Source organism: Palaemon carinicauda, chromosome 18 (assembly GCF_036898095.1).
Source record: "Palaemon carinicauda isolate YSFRI2023 chromosome 18, ASM3689809v2, whole genome shotgun sequence".
Taxonomy (NCBI): Eukaryota; Metazoa; Arthropoda; class Malacostraca; order Decapoda; family Palaemonidae; genus Palaemon; species Palaemon carinicauda.
In genome coordinates this window covers 80,664,751-80,685,901 of record NC_090742.1, presented here as the reverse complement: position 1 = coordinate 80,685,901, position 21,151 = coordinate 80,664,751, and the positions used below count along the sequence as shown (strand labels likewise).

Here is a 21,151-nt window from a genome sequence, read left to right as displayed (position 1 = left end):
GGACCTGATGATCAGCTTTGTCTAATAATTTTCAACGTCATCTACATTATTATAACATCCATTGTAATTGCCCTAATCTCCCACAACTACAATTTTTGTACACTGTTATAATAGAATATTTTAATAGAACTGTAACAAAAATAATGCTATGCTGTGTAATAGTCTCAGAGAAGCTACAGTACATTCAACACAAAGTATAAATCTGTTTTGAATTAAAATGCCCATTTAAATATAGTAATAAAGATAAATGAGAATGAAAACTATACTTTCGTCTCTGAATTTATAAGTACAGCAGTTAATTGAAATTTGCATAAGGCCGCTATGATAGCGCTTTCGTGTTTGGATAATAATAATAATAATAATAATAATAATAATAATAATAATAATAATAATAATAATACCTGGATTTTCCTAGGGTGGTAACACAGCAATCACTGCAAAATCTGGACAATGCCAATATGAAAAATTAATAATTTAAAAAAGAGCAAGTGCAGTAGTTCTTCCATGGGAAACTAATAGTTGTTAAAGAAAGAATGTCGTAACATCTTCCTGTGCAAATGTATAGACAGTTCACTCCACAAATACTAAACAGTTTTTGCACTGAAAGTCTTACAGATATCATCTTCCATTGTTGATCCATTACTCCAAAAATCCTTATAAATATATATAATTGAGGCCAACAAATACAGTGTACAATACAAATATAACTAACAGTTGCACAAACGTGGGTATTGATAGTACAGTATGAAGTACATTACAATTACAATATCCAAATAAAAACGTAGAGTATACGGTACAATACAGATATAATTTCCTAATGAAAACGGTACAGCATACAGTACATTACAAAGAAAGCTGTCTATTTAAAAGATTTGGGCCAAAAAAGCTATTATGATCATTGAACAAATAAAGCTAAGCCAGCTTGTAACACCGTCCTCCGAAATGTTTCTGAAGTTAACTCTTTGATGTTATACATCATCATCAGCCTTATGAAGTGGATGTACAGTTATTCATACGGTACTGACTACATCTGAGAAACAGGGCTATGATATTTGTTAATATATGGTAATTCACATGCAGAATCTTTCCATTAAAATCCTAAAAAATGCAACCTACTTACAAAAAATTAGTTGGTCTCATATATAATAAAAGTGTAGAATATATTCAACACATGAGATGTTAATATTATTATTTTGATGTACAGCTTAATAATGTCAAGTGATCTAAACACATAAACCCTATACAGGACATGAATTAAAAACATTTCCTCTTGCCATAAGTACACCGTGCAACAAATAACATGAGCCATAAAATTTTCAAAATCTGCCTGAAAAATCTATTCTGCATTGGTGAAATGAGGCCCTTTAGATCAAACCATTCAGATTTCTAGAAACACTTCTTCTATTTAGACTTGAAGAGATGCAAATTCATGTTATGTGCTGCAACCATAAGAATCTTCGGCAAAGGAATAAAACCTCTGTAAACAAAAACTTGGTGGGGGGGGGGATACAATTCTGGCAATTTTCATTAGTTACTCATAAAGCCTTATGCTTTTAGTTCAAAAGAAATGGAAATAAAATGGAAATCATATGAGAACCAATACGGACACTACCAGTTTAATCATACCGGCCAAATATTTTGCTGAAAAGTAAATGAAATGACCACTAACTTTACATGATAATCATTAAAAAGAAGGAAAATTAAAAACCTGCTTCATGACTAAAAGGAGAGGCTTTGTACCTCGTCTCTTTCCATTTGAACAATCTAAGAAATCCCAGTTTTAAGGGTAGTTTGAGTGTAACCATTTAGTACACCATCACCAGCCAATGACGTGACTTCTTGTGTTAGCAGAGAACTACTACAATATTATTAGTATACAGGTATATCAGTAAAACCTTTGGAAATGAGAGGTAGGGTATCAGTGTTATAATAAACCCTTTGGTGGGTGAGTTGGGGAGTCAGTGGACAAAGTATTAGACCCAGACACTGGTACTTCTTGCTAGAGATTCTCTAAAAAAAAAAACAAATTCTTCCAGCAAGCAGTGCTTGGTATCAGCACTTTTAAATACTTGTTCTGTACATGAAGAAGCTAATAATATACGTTATTATGTGTTAAAACTAAAATTAATATTTGGATCAATTTCATAATTCATATTGAACCAATAGCAAATCTTTTTTATACATCTTACAAGCCATCGTCATTGCTGTTGGATAACATCCTTCAATTTTTTTTTCACTTTTTTATTGTTTGCTTTCAATAAATGCAAAAATCTTACATTAGCTTTTTTACTTTTGGTAAATTTATAAAGCACCTCCAGGAACACTTGAAATATTCTTCAATTCTATAATAAAAATAGAGCAATAATAAATATAAAATTATTCAATATGTTCTGTAACCTCTAATTGTACCCACATTTTCTATCTTAGAATAAATGCCAGGCTCTGTAATCATGGTGACTTACTCTACTCTTTTGGAATGTTTTGAACTTCCAATAATAATGAAAATAGTGTTAAAAAAAACTCATTACATGATCCAGTGTTTGATAAAGTTAATTGACCAGATCTTCCTCCAACAACTGATATCCACAATAAGATTAAATCACAGGGGGGGTTGCAGATTGCATAAATACTTCAAACAGAGACAATATTCATGTTTGTTGTGGAAACACTATTTGGTAAACTTGACAAACCCAAACAAACAATAGAAAATAATCACTGATAGGCCTTCGTGGTATAGCCATATTTGCCAGCAATTACAATGAATTTGTCACTAATGCAGTTGCAATAACAGGTAAACCATACAAAAAGGAATCCCACAATGAACATGTATGACTAGTTGGAAATAAAAAAAGGAACAAAATACATACAAAAAAATGAAATTAACATCTTTGGAATTTACACTTTGAAGGTTCAAAAATAACAACGTTACCTTGCCATGCAAGCTTAAACATAACCAGTTAAAATATTTATGCAATTTACATCCATCCTCATCATCGGCTATTGTACATAATAAGTGACAATAAAGCAATATATTACTTGTTAATTGTGATTAGAAACCAACTTCAATTGGAATATATCTATTGAATGTTGTACAATTTATAAACCATGTCTAAACCTAGTTAGTCTCTCATTTAACAGGGCACGCCACAAACCATCACGAACAGTGACTTCGCCTATAATTTGATTATCATCATTTTGTTATAATGTTACATTAAAACAAAGCTAGCTCCTGTAAATAAAAGTCAATTTGCAATATAGTTATATCGCAAAATGAGAGAAAACAAAACAAAACAAATTTTGAGTGTACTGGAAATCACGTTTTATTCTTGACAAAGCTTAGTTGCTAGTCAGAAGCTGCACTACGATGCCCTCAAGAAATGTAAAATAATTTGTCAACAATTTAGGAACAAAAAAATTTCAGTAACCAAAGATCGAAAAGTCAATAATTATAGGCACAATAAAGGGAGTGTTTCTATTAAAAAAGAAAAGAAAAAAAAAAAGATGTCTGAGATCATATCCCCGATAAATTTCCAAATAACCTCATTCTCAGATGATGCTTATCAAGATGAATGACAGGAACTGTATATCAACTTAGGTTTTGTAAAAAAAAAAATTGTAATTCATTGTACTAGGTTCACTGTTATGTCACCCCGTCCACAGTAATCAACTATGAACTCTACTGAAAATAATTTGCTACGTTGTGTCTTGTTCTGAACTGACCAGTATCACCAGTTCTTCTATGGCTGCCATTTTAATCTGTGCTTGGAGTCCATCTCTAAATTGCTATAAATGGTCCTCGTCATCCTTTGTAATGAGTCTGTTATAAATACCATTGATTTCATCTCTTGTCTGATCCCTAGTTTTCATCTTGTATAACGTTACTGACATGAACTTTATCACTTTTATTTTGTTTTTGTTTTTTTCCTTCTCGGTCTTCATGACCTCCACTCACAGGTGTCTACAGTCATATGCACAACCATCAATACTGTCCTATGATTTTAAGTATCAATACATTCATTAACATTAGCACTACTTTCCAACTCTGATGACAGCAAAATAACTTTATGCGTCCCTTCCTAAGATCTAATAGTTCTTAAACATCGGGATCCATGATGTATCACCGTAGCTATGTAAAATTGTAACCAAAAGATTCAAATAAACAAAAAAATACTACAGAAGATACTATTGGGGGAGTCCCAATGCCATCTTTGGGTAATCTTGGGTTTAAGAGTTTTAACTTGCTAAGACGTCTTGTCTCATTTGCGTTAGCGTGCATGTTGCCTGTTATTCCTATAAGTATAAACACACAATTTGTTGAAAGCATGCTTGTTACACCAATGCAATTCCTGCAGTGACAATGAATCCTTTATTTTTCGCTTCGTTCTGCTGCCCTTGATCTGTTACAGAACCTGTGTCGCATTCTAGCATGTTGTTGTCGCCATGTATTGGGGAAATGCTTGCTACCGTACATTGGGCCAAAAGTTAATTCTGATAGCCTTTTTTTATCCTTCATAAGGCTCAATACTGCAAAGAATTCTGGAATTTTATCATGGTTATAACCAAACAGTGGAAACAGTAGTTGAATCAATGGAACTTCAGAAATAGCAGCTTAGTGAATTTTTTTGTTTTTAAGTAGGTTGGGATGTCTCGTTTTATTCTTGACTTCTGCATTTTTTGGCTACAGTGCTCAGGTTTCCTTATTGTGGTCCTTGGGCTGGTAGCTTTCTGCTTTTCCCACCTTGGGCTGCAGCTTGGTTGGTAATAAAAATAATGCCTCTAATATGATTATATTGTTGGATATTTGGTTTTGCCTCATTATTCCAGTAGGCAAACACCTTGATTTGCGCATGAAAACTCACATCTCTGGTCTTATAAACATTATGCTACTTCAAGTCTTCAATCAACACTACCGACAGCTGCAAACACTTTTGATGAATAATCTTTATCTACCTTACGCCTGTAAAAGGCTGAGATTCCTATTCTCTTACAACCATTCCTACAATTAACTCAATATATTCTATGCGATCTGCTTTCTATCATCGGTCCTTAATCTGGCTGTGCGCCTCCCTTGAAATATCCTTAAACACCAAAGTTCTGCATTTTCTATTTAAAAAATGCATAATAATGCGTCAAAGCATACTGTTTGTGCTACTAGACAATCACTTAATAATTACTTTTACCTAAATTTAAAAATCCCATCCATCACTACGTCTATCGTAACTTTGTTCAAGAGATTATATATAATCTCAGCATTATTACTACCTTGTATAAACCTAAGACACTGCTAAGGCCTTTACCTACATGTCATTTTCATACATGCATTTGACTTCGAATTTCCTATACACTATACTTATAATTCCCGTTTTACATGCATTACTTTTGCCATCAGAGTTCAACCTCAAAACTTTATGCTAAATTAATACCTATTTCACTAGCGCGTTATATTTCCAGCACATGGATGAATGTATATAAATAAAACTGTAACAATGACAAAAGTTACAGTTCCACAAGACTCAAAACTAACACACGAGAATTTCAGGCCCTTAACATAAAATAGAAACTGTCGAATGGTTGCAAGATAAAAGTATTTCCATATATAGCTCTTAATATATATATATATATATATATATATATATATATATATATGCATGCATATACTATAGATGTGTATGTATAGTATACACACACATACACACATATATATATATATATATACATATATATATATATATATATATATATATATGTTTATACAGTACATACAAGTATATATAAATATATACAGTATATATATAATATATTTGTATATATATACTGTATATATATATATATATATATATATATATATATATATATATATATATATTCATTTATATATATGTGTGTGTGTGTGTGACAGTAAGTGTTTCCCCATGACATACATAAGAGCAAAATTAAAAGAATAATAAGCATGGGATGAAAATTTTTAGGTACACAAAATGAGATTATGAAATGTAAAATGCCACTTTCTCTAAAAAGAAAAGTATTCAATCAGATGATTCTAACAGTATTAACTTATGCATCAGAAACTCGGAGTCTTACTAAAGCATTAAAACATAAGCTAGTTACAACTCAAAGAGCTATGGAATAACTATGGGATAGAAAATAGCACCATGGATACGAGAACAAACTAAAGTAGAACGTATTCTAACAACATGTAAGAATAACAAATGGACATGGGCAGGACATGTAATGAGAATGACAGATAATAGATGGAGAAGAAGAATAACAGAATGGGTCACTAGAGACTGCAAACAAAGTAGGGGAAGGAGAAGGAAGAGAAGACGATGGATTGACGAGCTAAGAAAATTTGTTGGTATAAACTGGCATAGAAAGACCATAAGAAGTAGAGTGTGGAAGGACATTTCTGAGGCCTTTGTCCTGCAGTGAACAAGCAATGCCTGATGATGATGATGATGATAATGGGGAGAAGGAGGAGGACGATGATGATGATATAATCATATGAAAATTAGTTCCAGATTGGTAAACATACAAAGACAACTGAATAGCAGCACTTCTGTAATCTTAAGACCGTATCAAATCCCTTCAATACTTTTCTTTACCTTCCATGAACAACATTTAAAGCTATGAGGTCTTCAGGAAATGGAATGCCTCAGCTTTCATTGCATCCTAAAGACTTTTACTGCCCTTTACGCTTATATATCACAATTCTGAGAGTTCCCGAAATATCAAACCTATTAAAATTAAGAGGAGCATCAGAGAGCAGTTACTGGATTGCAAGCTAAGTTTGAAAAGGGGTTACCAGATTTATACATTTCAACAACTTGTTTGCAGAGAGTAAGCATAAATATAACTCTTAATCAACAACTATTTTCATATCATTGGATTCGCTATTCATAAATTTTCACAACAGTGTTATTCCTTGAATACATGAGGTCACATCTTTAAAGCAGACATTATGAATTCTTAAACTCACAGGGTCAGGTCAATGGGGAGTCAACAAACTACCACTGAAATAACTTCTTTTCTTTTCACTTTAGTCCAACTCCAAGACGCCGACAGATCTCTTAGAAGCTTACTTACCTACTTTGGCATGGTAAATTACTAATATATTAAGCTAAATAAAACAATTCATGTATAACCTACATCATGACTATTTCACTACAAACAAATATGTAAATATTAACATTAATAAAGTAATTTAAAGCTGCGGCGATATGATACTGGCATTTAGCACGAGTATCCCGAAGGTTAGTACAAACATGGAACTAATTAATTTTTTTCATAAATCAAACGAGAAACAAAAACACAAGTATACAAGAGAGCAACAAGTGCACGGACACACAGCACATACATCCTCAGACAAATAAATCTCTCTTCCGACTACACAAGAGCTGGCTCATAACAATCATTGGCAGTGCTTCTGCCAGGACCACATGGCGTCACCACAGTGAAAAGTCACACATTTACCTCAAGGATAACTATTACACTTTTTCTTCTTAGCTGGACCACATTCAGGTATCACATATGGGGGGAAAAGCACATGCAATGGAATCTATGTGTGCCACAGGAGCAGGCAGAAGCACCACCAAAAAAGAACATCTTTGTCAAATGTGGACGAAAACAAGCTTACAATAGAGTATTACAAGTTGCTACAATGCTTCACTATCTTTGGCAGTAGTGCACATTGAGTTTTTTATTATTTATAGTATGAGCCTATACAGTAAAACTAAACTTAAGAACTGGCATTACTCCAAATCACCGCCCCAGATCCATTAGCTGACATCTGGAATATACTGTTAAACACTTCAAAACCTGAAAGTTATAAAATAAGACGTCAAAACCACTGAAAGATATTTCACAGCTCAGGTTGAACCCAAATGCCTCGGGTGTACACTGGAGAGGCTGGCAGTGAATCGTAACAAAAGAAAGCCAACATCAGCCATCCACAGCAACCTGCGTTCATCATGCGACAGCAGATGAATTATGAATACCAGTGAATAATGCATTTGTATATGACAGGATTCTAGTCAATCACTACATGAAAACACATCAGCAAAGACTGAAATAATAAGTTGCATATAAATAAAACCTTTCACTACTAAATATGACATATACTGTATATGTTATCAGGCTGTTTACACCATATAAAAGGAATCAAAATGCTAAAAGCTTGTGGACAACATATATGCAAATAGGTATCAACAGATTAGTTTCTGCTTTGCCAATACCACCATTACAATTGATAAAATAATATCCACATTTTACATTTTCTTTGCTCATCTAAAAACAAAAACCTTAAATACTGAATGAGTACACAAAAAAAAAAAACTGCAGTTAAGTTAAAATCATTCTGGAATAACATATGCAACACGAAAGTTTATCCTGTAGAATAAGAAATTCTATTGGCATGTTCTACTAAAACGGGCCTTTTGAATCGAAAAAATCCGACCTTTACAATTTCTCAGGATAATAGCTCACTTTATATCACTTTCCACTTGTAACTTAATTATTTTACATATTGAATACTCTTCACCTCCCGTCTATCCACCAAATAATTTTAGATACGCTTGCCACCCACACTCCTATAACAATCTGAGTAGATAAGAGATACACTATGGCTACGCTAGGATGAGGATGTCAGTGATTTTGAGCATGCCAGTTTTCCTTGGCAGAAACAGTGCACAGCAACTCATGGCAGTTAAGGTGGTTCTAACTATGCTTTCATTCTATTTTAATATCAAGAAAACCAATCCCTCACGCACCCCAGAAACAGTTAGTGGCCACCGGTGACATATGGTCTAGAAACAGACTGAACACGGTATGATCATCGATCGAACTGCAATAAAGCAAAACTCAAAATTCATTCAATATTTCAAACAAGATAAGAAGACAGAACACTTATGGGACCATAAAGTCTTAAGCTATTCTTACATCAAGATAGTTTGTGTTTGAACAGTTTACTGAAATGTCAATCGAGTAATTCCAATTCCTTATTGATTTTCGTGTTTATCTTTTAACAAGAAATAAAATCTTCAAGTAAACATTCCAGTAAAAATAAACCCATAATCATGAAGTCCTTACTTTACTACCACAAATTTTGCTAATAATTTTATAATGAAGCACAAACATTAATTTTTGTGTGTGTCAATATAACCCATTTATTTAGACATTAAATATATGTGTTTCATTGATTTCTGAGTGTGATGAATATTGATCCGTGTTCATTTGTTCAGTTGCTTGCCTACAGATCGAATTTTAACAATTTCTGTCTAACTGTGGCAGTGAGTTATCTTGGGGTGCGTTATCTTTGACAGAGCAGTAATAAGAAACTGTTCTGACAGACACATACACACATACTCATACTTCTAAACCATTAACCAGTACCAGAACTATGTTTGCACCCAAATAACAAGTGATGGCCACAATCATACGTGACGCATATACAGGACTAAGCGGACTATTCTAAACAATTTTGTATATAGGAAAAATTAGATTTTAGATGAACACAAATTTCTTATAAATATCAATGGCATCACTGATGTATTTACATACCCCCAGAGGAAGAAGGAGGACACACAAACACACAATCTCTGAAGAGGGACATTTGGTCAACAAGAGGCCATCGACTCATCCAAAAGTTAACATACAGTATATAATCAGGTGTAGAAAAATAACATGGACACATGTGCCATCAGAAAACATCTTCATACTCACCAGAAGAATAAGCAGGTCTCAGTGAGAATATACAACCATTCATATCTAGGTCAGTATTGATCAATGACATATAACATCGGTCTAAAAACAATTCTTTACGAGTTCAACAATAAATTCACAGAGGAAAATGTATAATACCGTTTTCTTTTATACAGACATTTCCTTCACATTTTTTTAATCAGTGAATAGATGATTCTAATGAAGACTCTGCTTGAGAAATCGCATTAATATAATGTCAGTGCGACACAAGGTTGAAAGTGAGTCTTCGATTAAAATTCACTACAGTAACAGAAATATTAGAATGGACATTAATCATTATATCATCTTCTGGTATATATACAACCTTATCTCCCCTTATCTCCATGGCAACATGAATATCATGGTCTAAGATGAGAACACACACACACACACACACACACACACACACGCACACTCATCCCACGCCAAAAAAAAAAGATGAAAAAACCACTTTACCTTAACGAGGCCTAACACAGCCTGATGTCTAGCATCTCAATTGGATCCAATCTTGGTAATGCTTCTTAAAAACATTAAAGTCTCACTAATGCTGCTTACAATCAAAATGCAAGGATCTAATCTTCGGCCACAAATATTAGCTGACACCGGTTGATGCAAAACAAAAGAAATCCCTTTTCAACGAAGGTAGATTTATCAACTGCAAGTGGTTTTCACTTGGTATCAAACAAACTCGAGACATCAGACAGCTTAAAAATCTAATCTAATTACTTTCAAAAGAATTTTCTTATTAAAACTTATTTCCGGGAAAATTAGCTAATAGGATTTAATAATGTATTAGTATCTTTAGAAAATTTGAAATTGCAGAATAGTGAGAAAGAAGCGATAAATAGTCTTATAAAGTTATGTTAATGAAGAAAATGGAGGTTTCCTTATGACTTCGACGTTAGAAATTTTCTATATACAACTATAGTGTCTGTTAATATTTGTTTTAATGCTTAAAAATATAGGCACTTTTGTTTTTTACAAGCATTATGATGAAAGGTCCAAGATACTAACCCATAGGTACTCACGGGATCACACAATCTGTCTTGGCAACTATGTAAGACTCATCCTTATAAACTGAAATAGATAAATCTGCTAGCGTGAAAGTTTCAAGAGCTCCCAGGAAATATTCATCTTTAGCCAACCGATAAGCGTCCTGTGAATTTACTCTAAAACGGTATCAAATACAGAATAGAGGGGATTGCTGATTTTATGACAGTAAAATGATTAACTCGGACAATATGTCAGAGAGTTCTATAGCCAAAAGCTTCCATAGTAAGAATTTGTGTTTCAGTATAAGTACTGAAATAGCTAATCTACTTAAAGAATACTAGTGACTGAAGTCTTGAAATATTATGATTATTTCCTTTTCCATTTCATATTTTACCATTAATACTAAATTCTAAATATAAAAGATACTATACTTACATATTAAAAAAAAACAAGCAATGAGACTTACTAGTTGCTGAAACACATTTGGCGATTCGTGTAGAGCCTCAGGGAAACAACCTCTTGCAACACATTCCAAGATGCAGAGAGCATGATACAAAACGCAAGTGCCGGTTACACACTGTACCTAATCAGCATAACCTAGGTCAGTTAAAACACACAACCTTACACTCCTGCTCTGTGCAGGCTGGGAGTAACAGCCCAGCTGGCACAAGGAGGAGGGATAATGGGTGGAGCCATTTCCCAGCGGGGTCTCTCTAAGACTCTCCAGGCATCCTCAATCAATACACATTTATAAAACTCACAAGACACCTTATATGAAAGACCTGGTCCTACTTATATCTTCTTCTTCACCTGCTTTACTCATTTCCGTGTGCTCATCCTTATCATTAATATGTACAGTTAAACAAACTCAAATATATTCTAAGACACAATCTGATGATCATCCCAATCATGTTTCAGTTAGAAAATATACAATATTAAAGCTCCATCACTGTATCACATACCATAAATATTAAAATATAGGATATCACCAATTGACCCTCATAAATAGTAAAATATAGAATAACACTGATTACTCTTTTCCACTCTTAATTAACTATCCTTTCCACAGCCATTAATTGAAAATTTTGCCTTATTCTATAACTGCAATTAAGGGGACATCACCAATGTTCTAGGGCTAGAAAAGCGCTTTATTTAATGCTATCTTCAATTATTTTGAATAAAAAAATGTGTATCATTCTCTTCGTCAACCATATTGCTCTGGACGTCGCAACTTGCATTTCAACAAAGAATCTAAGTGCAAACTGTTGGTACTGATAAGCACTACACCATAGACTGGCAAGCAATGCTTCATTAACAAATTCAAACAAAGCCAGTTTTATATAAGGTACCTTCCTTCGTGACCAAGTGGTTATCATCGTCAGAAATTCGTACAGTACCTTAAAATCTGACTAATTCACTCCTTTGCCTATTACTAAATAATGCATGATTGCACTTACATTCCAGTTTACGTAAATTATCATTTATACCTAGGAACCTTGCGCAAAATACTCTACAGTATCAAAAATATAAAGAGCTCTGCATAACCGTTACAACAGCACACTTCAATACATCACAGAAACGGAGACACAGCCATCACAAATGTAGAGAGTAAAACGCGGCTGCCTGCCTCCCACCAGTCCATAGATATACACCACACACACACACCTCTGTGACTCTCCTAAGGTCAGGAAATTCAAGTATTAGCTTTAGTAAAGGATTTCAAAAGCCATTAGCTTCAGTAAAGGATTTAAAAAGCCATGTATTGGTTCAGGATGAGCGTTTGCAAATTTATCACTGGTTCCCTATAAAGGGTGATTCCTATATTTCCTATAAATCAATATCTATTTACTTCACACCGTGAAAATTTCTATTAAAACGGTTAAATCATATTGAGTACATTCCTAATTGTATGAAATAATCATATTCGGGACTATTTTGTAACAAAATATGTTGAAGTAATTTGAACTTTATCACATTTTCAAACAAATAAAATTTTACTACTTAATTCAGCACAATTCAAAAACCATCATTTTGAATCAATTTTCCTGCATTTAGATTACAAAAGTACGAAGAAACTTTTATCATCAAATTACGCAACTAATTTATAATATAAAGTATAATACTATCAATTTAAATTTCATAAGCTGTACTAACATAGTATCATCCTTTATGTAGGCTACAAAACAAATAATGCAATTTATCTTGATTTTACAGCTATGTCCCTTTGAACCAAAAACCATATTCGTCTTAGCAAAACATTTGGTCAGAGCAGTAAGATCTCATTGCAATTAAATAAAATGGTTTTAAAATAGCATAATTTGAAATTTAAGAGCTAGTCCATAACTTATGCTGTTTAACAGCAGCTCTTGTGATTCTTTTTCTCGCAAACAAATTATCTTATAAATGTAAATGGAAAGTCTGGTTACAAATTAATTGACTATCGTTAAAAAGTGATAAATTTAAACACTGCAATAAAAAACGTAAAATAAATAAGGAAGTTTTAAATAGAATTTGTGCACAACTTTAAATTTCTTTTTGCAAACCAATACAGATTAGTTAGTAACGGAGGTTATAAAGCATTTATGAATACAGTATACATTAGGAGAGCCACTTTTACTGCTTCTATGGACCACTGAGTTAAGGCTTGACTCAGGCAGTCATGTGTAGGACACATTGATTACTGATTCAGAATCTTCAAAAAGTGTGTTAAAAGGATTTCCATCACATCCATACAATAACCAATAATAACTCTATCACAGCCAATATGTTACTTTGGGCATTTGTTTGAGATAAGAAATTTCAATGCATTATACAAATTTTATCCCAACACCTTGAAAATGTCACTCATATCACAATCACAGGTTTACAGACTGCTGGAATGAAAAATCCGAAGCAGATTTCAATGTCTCCAACTCCACCAGCAGATGTCATAACCTTGGGGACTATCACTATGGACCTCTGGTTGAGTCAGTGAGTTAGGGAAGCGTGTGCATCCATATTTCTAGGCTGCTTACATATAGGGTAGCTGCGGGTGCGAGCTGAACACACAACTGGAGAGACTATTGTGGTAACGACTAAACTGCCGTATTTAACAGGCACCAGGTAGGGACACGGTGGCGCCTGTTTGGTAACAGCATGCCTCCTCCATCGGAGGTTAAAGCTATCATGGGTGAGATGCGGCAACCCCCTGGGCCCACCTCGGCACAATTTAAGGATATATAGGCTGGCTACAGTAAACACGACTGGATACCAAGGACAAAAAGATGTCAAGCTAGGTTACCAGAGTGATGGGCGGTGTAAGTGTGGTCGTTGTATGGGCATGGGTGGTCACCAGCACCAACGGTAGGGAGCATACGGCCAGGCGAGGTGTACCCTACTGGTTGAGGGAGTAATGAGGCCGAGCACCACCGCAAGGTGTCTGGTGCAGGGCAGACTAGCGAACAGCACGACCACAAGCTTGACGCTTAGTCAGCCTTAGTTACCAAATGATGTAGCTCAGAAAGCAGGGCACGGTTTACTAAGGACAAGGGATCATCCTGTGTTGGCCAATCAGGGCGTGACCTATTCAGTGAAGAAGGGCTTCCCACTAAGGTTGGAGCTAGTGACTGTGGCATAATTGGGCCCATACCCATGCTTGGGTAAGCCGTGGCTCCCGCATATTCATCCTCCTCATGATGTCGACGGGATAGAGGTTGGGTATGAGGTGAATCCATATGATGACGCATATGTGAATCCCTAGACAAGAGTCCAGGTTGCGGCAACTCTAAAGGAGGTGGGCCTCGGGGATCATGGGGCTGTGGAGGCTGCTGGTGCCTTGGATCTTGGAGGATACATGATAGAATAGAGGCAGAGTGTGTTGGAGGTGGTGGTGGCTCACTCAGGCCACCATGATAAATACGCTGATGGTCCTTAAGGGCATACTTATTCTTAAACATCTTAGCGCACAGCGAGCAGCGGACGGCGGGATTATTGAAGTGGACTCGTTCCATGTGCTTCCATAAATTCCGACGACATGAAATCAATTTTCCACAAAGTTGACATGAATGTGGCAAAGAACTTGGAGGTAATGGTGGAGATGTACCTGTCCTTTCCCCCCCACCTCTCACCTCAACCACTCGTATGTCACTGCGGATATCTAGCCTATGATCACCTCTTGGGTCTCCTCGAAGATCAAGAGGTGGATCCTGACGATGTTCTAGCCTAGGATCGGGTGGTATATCATACCTTATATCATGACGAACTTCTTCACAAGGCATGGGACGATCTATTTCCTCTGGACCACCGCTACCTGAAAAAGAAAAATAACATCAATTAAAATTATAGTACTACAGTATATGAAAAGTCACACGTTGGTATATAATATATTTTGTAATTTCAATTGCAATATACAATGCTCAACTTAGAAGGCTATCGTGTAAATAGAACTATAACAAAAATATAGAATAAAGATAATTTAACAAGCAGTCCTGTATTTTAAAAACAAACTGGAAGATGAGGTTTTTTGTTGAGCACTATGTGAGCTTAGTCTTGAAAAGGAAAAATAAAATGCTAGGAAAGTGACTTGTTTTAAAACTCTAAGAAAGTGAATTTATACTATGGAAGTACATGGCTTTTGCATAAATGGTAAATAACAAAATATCAATAGTCAATATTGAAATAGTTTGAAACATGAGCCTCAAATTACTGCTATGAGCATCATCAGCATTAAAATGGAATAAAAAGGAATAAGAGATTCCATGGAGCTGAAAATGCTATAATCAATGTACATATAAAAATTGCAGCTCTACACCACGTAATTATCAAGGTATTATTCATCTAAAGTCTTATATATCTAAATTGATAACAAATAACTTATCTTCATTAGCTGCATTCTCCATATAATGCAGACTGTCCAGTCTTCTAGTTAATGCTCACGCATAGCAGGACCTCCCATCAAAAGACTAGTTCCACAAAATCTACACGACCAGTGTGCATGTGATAAGATTGACGGACAACTTACAAACGCTTCTATTACACAACATGAATTCTTGAAAGTCCACTATATCACTGAAATGCTTTCATTTAGAGAAGGCTAAAGCCATGTGAAACACAAATTAACATTCTAACAATGTAAAGATATTCATGTACACCAATGCCACACTCAAGAAAATACAGATATACAGTAGAGTGAAGTATATGGAAATGAGAGGGAGATTTTTTAGTAAAACAAAGGTGGACATTCTTCACTCACTACAAAGACTATCACCAGCATAACAATGTTTAGACTTGACTAAACTAATGAATCTAGACCATTAAACCAGATGCTTGGGCCTTGGAGGCCCTTCATTGCCCTTGTGCAAACGGGGGGGGGGGGGCCTGCAGTTGCACAATGAAGAAAATGTTAGGAGGTTGGACAGCAAAGTGAAAGAATGGAAACTGGAACGGCAGTATAGCAGAAGACTAAAAAGTTAATGTAGTTATTGTAGGGGCCACAGGGGCATTGCAGAAATAATGAAATACTGTAATGCCTTTACTGCACCGCTTGAGGTGCACTGAAGGCACTAACAACCTACTGAGCGAATAATAGGTACAGTTGGACACAGGAACTCCTGGCACATCTCGCTCCATAGACGTGTACCCTGTCACTGCGTGTAACCAAACAGATAGGGTAGGGAGAGATGGCAAAAGAGGTGAGCAGGGCTAAAGACAGGAACTCGCCACACAGTAGGGGTATGGCTGGGTCCACTTTCTCAGAGCGAGGTATACCAGGAATTCATGTGTCCAACTGTACCAATGGTGAGTGAAAACGCTTCCCAAAATGAGGCTTATTCACACCACTTGAGCTAATTACCAAATAACCTGTTAGATATTTGAGTTCCTTTAAAGAATAATTATAATGCTGATAGAGGATTTGCATAATATAGGATTCTTGTGCCAAATTGAATATATCTATCCCATAAAAGCATCTTCTTGTAATAGCTTTATATTTTAGCATGGAATTGACTATCATCAGCTAAAGATATTCGGATTAACACATTCAGCAGGATTCTAAAAAAACATATAAGCAAGTAACTAGTCTCATTACAATCCAGAAGTCAGTTCATCTGCTAACACATTGGAAATTGAGCATGAATCCAATCCTCACTTACCGATAAAGTTGAATTTCTAATGACCAGATCGCCTCCATCGTAAATCAGCATCAATGCAAATCAAGGGTAGTGTAAAATCGTTTTAGAGATTCTTTTACTTTACTACAATAAAGTTCCATTTATCCTTTAAGTAAAGTTTTAACAAAAACATTTAGTATTATCTAAAATACTGTTAACTTTTTTTTTCCACTTTATCATCCATTTTATAACAATCCTATCGAATCTTACTGAATATTTTGCTCTATTCAAAGGATGCTTATTTGACTAATGGATTCTCACAGACATGTTCTCCGGACGTTTTCTGATCACCTTAGAGCTCAATTGTAATCGGTAATCAAAACTAAAGTTTGCATAGATTGTTGCATGCATATGAAAATGAAAAAAAAAGGGACTCATGCATAACGATTTCCTTTTAACGTTTATTGGACTTCTAGAGGGAAAATGCGATACACACATTCTACCCAAAATAACAATTCTCTCTCTTTCTCTACAAGTCTGATAAGCATTAAAAGGAAATCTTTATAAGTTGGGTTTACATTTCTTTCATCTTAATGTACGCATTTATCAATTGGGCATATTTAAACTATAAGATGCCAAGATGGCTCCTGTCTACACTTTCGGCACCTATTTGCAATGTAAATAACCGATCTACTGTATATTCCGCATATCTTTTCTTCGGCTTTTTAATTTATACAGCATCTCTCTTCGGTAACTTGAACGGTAGGTAGGAAGTACACCATAAAGACACTTAAATGTCTCAATTTGAACATTTGTCCCCTAAGTTTTCGTCTTTAAATTCTTTGACCACCTTTACCATCAAGTAGTGACGTCATCTCTTGCCAGATGTATGACGAAAAAAGAATTCCATTAGAAGGGGTGTCAAAATTATTTTTTTTCCTTTTCAAATCCAGTTTACTGCAAGAAGGTCGGTTCAAACTTATTTTTTCACCAGTCTTTAGTATATATATATATATATATATATATATATATATATATATATATATATATATATATATAAAATCGTCATCATCTCCCCAGACGCCTATTGACGCAAAGGGCCTGGGTTAGATTTCGCCAGTCGTCTCTACCTTCAGCTTTTAATTGAATACTTCTCCATTCATCATCTCCTACTTCGCGCTTCACAGTCCTCAGCCATTTAGGCACGAGTCTTCCAACTCTTCTAGTGCCTTGTTATGTGAGGCCCAACTGAACATTTGATAAACTAATCTCTCTTAGGGAGTGCGAAGTGCATGCCCAAACCATCTCCATCTACCCCTCATCATGATCTCATCAACTTATGGCCCTCGAGTAATCACTCTTATATGTTCATCTCTAATCCCGTCCTGCCATCTAACTCCCAATATCCTTCTGAGGGCTTTGTTCTCAAATCTACTAGATCTATTGGAGATTGTTTCATTGTCATACCATGACTCATGTCCATAGAGTAACACCGATCTCACTAAACTGATGAAGAATCTAATTCTTATATGGAATTTCATGCGATTTGATTTCCAAATTCTAACTGACCTAGCCATTGTCTGATTTGCTTTTTTCAATCTTTCACTACATTCTAATTCTAAAGGCCCTATATTGGAGATCATAGTTCCCAAATATTTAAATGATTCTACCTCATTAATCCTTTCTCCTTCCGATGATATTTCATCTGCCATATATATATATATATATATATATATATATATATATATATATATATATATATATATATATATACATACATATATATATATACATATATATATATATATATATATATATATATATATATATATATATACATATATACATACATATATATATACATATATATATATATATATATATATATATATATATATATATATATATATATAATATGTTTTAATTTCATAGTTAAATTAGTGATAGACATATTGGTACTCTAAGTCAAGTATCAGTAAGACTAAGATGCATGCACACATTACTTAGTAAAATAGAAGTTTTCTATTTATTAATGAATAATTTCTGCTTCAAAGGTTCTAGTCTATTATGAGGGAAACTTGTAGAGTTGAGCTTTCCTCTACCACTAATCCTTGTCGTGTAAATTACTGTAAAATTCCAATGATACGAGGAGGATATGACCTATATATATATATATATATATATATATATATATATATATATATATATATATATATATAGTATATCAGTTTCATCAAATATTAACGACAAATTCTGTTATTTGGTGTCACTGCAAGTCGCTGTCACCGATGTACTTTAAAGAAACCAATCTTCAGCTGATTTATCCATTGTTTCGAATGAAACCTAAAGCCTCAACGTACGAAACCATACTTACCTCTTTTTAAACACTAACAAACCCAGAAAATAGTCATGAAATACATAAAATAATTAGTTCACAATGTTATAAAAGGTTTTAGTAACAGAATGCAGTACAGTATCTGTAATAAAGTGAATTTATGATGAATACACCTAAATGTGGTACAAATAATTCATTCGGCCTAATGTAATTGCTCTGATACATGCGGTCAAAACTCAGACCACGTTGATTTCACTATTTTTTTTTCTTCTTTGAGGGTGCGATTGTCATGTGCGTGTTACAACCAAAGATCAAAGTGTAGGGCATTAACAGATTGTCTATTGGTATTTTGTAGTAGTGATTACTCAACTCACGCATTTTTTTTTCAAAGTGCATGTATTAAATGTAAGTTGAAAGGTACACGGTAATTTTGCTTGCATAGAGGCAGAAAAAGGTGAATATAAATTCAACTGGGGGTTTGATGTGGTGTAGGCTACATGTACAGTATGTTCCTTTAAGGCGTATTGATTACCGTGTACTTTTATTGCTATTGGAAGACTTGCAAAAAAATTCTTAATTCTTGTTCACCACCAGCACCTCTCCCCCTTCCACCACTCATTCATAACCTTAAAAAAAAGAAGTTTATGACGTAATACTTTGCCTTTAACACTTTCTATCACAGAATAAGCATACATTTCAGGACCCCCTTTTGTGTTTGTCCATAGACCTTAGTGGTGATTGGGTTTTCTTAAAATGGATACAGTCAAAAAGGTATTTTTCCGATTATTTAAATGTTGGTCTTTTAGGACACACAGGCAGAAAAATAAGGATGCATCTTCAATATCATTGTCAATGATTGGATTGCTTTGGGGAATAATGGCTAAGAAGTCGTAAAATAATCATAACATCTTTCTTCTTGGAACTGTGACTTCACCAATTTTGTAGACGGAGCATCAAAAACTAGAAGACACTACGACCACAAGAGGCCAAAATATTTTTAAAATGCAACCGGGGAAATAATTTGCAGAAACCTGTGTTGATTTATCTCTGCGATTTTCTCTGAAGAAACTCTTGATAATAGCGACAGTGTAACAATATTGATGAGGGTGTTATCAATTCAGTCAATCTCCTTTACTGATGTTTTTAAAATGATTTACGAAGTCATACAAGGAAATTTAAAAGTTCTAATATGAAGAAATATAACAAGACATCTGGAATTATCAAAATTATGAAACTTCGGTATACCTGGAATTGTGGTAAAAATATAGACTTTTTCCTCTAATGTTATATTCTTATCACCATTACCCCCTATAACGAACATTAAATGCAATTTCTCTCACTAATTGCAATTTTGCCTTTATAAAGGAAACTAAGGGAATATTTATGCATACTGGTATCTCAAAAACAAATCCCTGCAAATACTTCACTATTTTTATATTCATTAAAGTATGTATATATATATATATATATATATATATATATATATATATATATATATATATATATATATATATATATATATATATATATATATAATTGAATAACATTTCCTGGAAGTACAAGGAGAGATCAGCTGTATAAAATAACTGTTTCAACTCGCACATATACAAACATTTACATCCTCTCCCCCACCCGCAGAGTCGTATGGAAAGGAGTGATGTTTACGACTCGAAGGTGAAATTCATTAATGCATATATATATATATATATACAGTATATATATATATATATATATATATATATATATAAATGAATACAATTTTCTGCAATGGCCATAGTTAAATGATAAATGCAGAAAATTCTTATGCGTTTCATTATATAGGGAGAAATCTTCTATTAAAGCCCCACCTATATATCACAGGAGAAATGTCCGCTCACCGGCGTTTTGACCTTGAAGATAATAAGTTTGCGCTTAGGTAATGAGGCAAACAAAAGTTATTACATTTACATTCAGTGGCGTTGAATTGATATATCTCATAATATATTATTCTATGAACTTTGAC

At 34.2% G+C, this 21,151-nt stretch overlaps 1 protein-coding gene across 8 annotated transcripts in view; it reads right to left on the bottom strand.

The window, feature by feature from the left end:
* Window positions 1-5,894: 5,894 nt before the first annotated feature.
* Window positions 5,895-21,151, bottom strand: part of LOC137657908 (protein abrupt-like) — a 417,288-nt gene continuing 402,031 nt past the window's right edge. For all 8 annotated transcript variants that reach the window (XM_068392551.1, XM_068392554.1, XM_068392552.1 and 5 more), the window contains one exon: window positions 5,895-15,016. In XM_068392551.1, coding sequence (XP_068248652.1) covers window positions 14,193-15,016 — 824 coding nt within the window. In that variant the 3' untranslated portion in view covers window positions 5,895-14,192. The remainder of the gene's footprint in view (window positions 15,017-21,151) is intronic.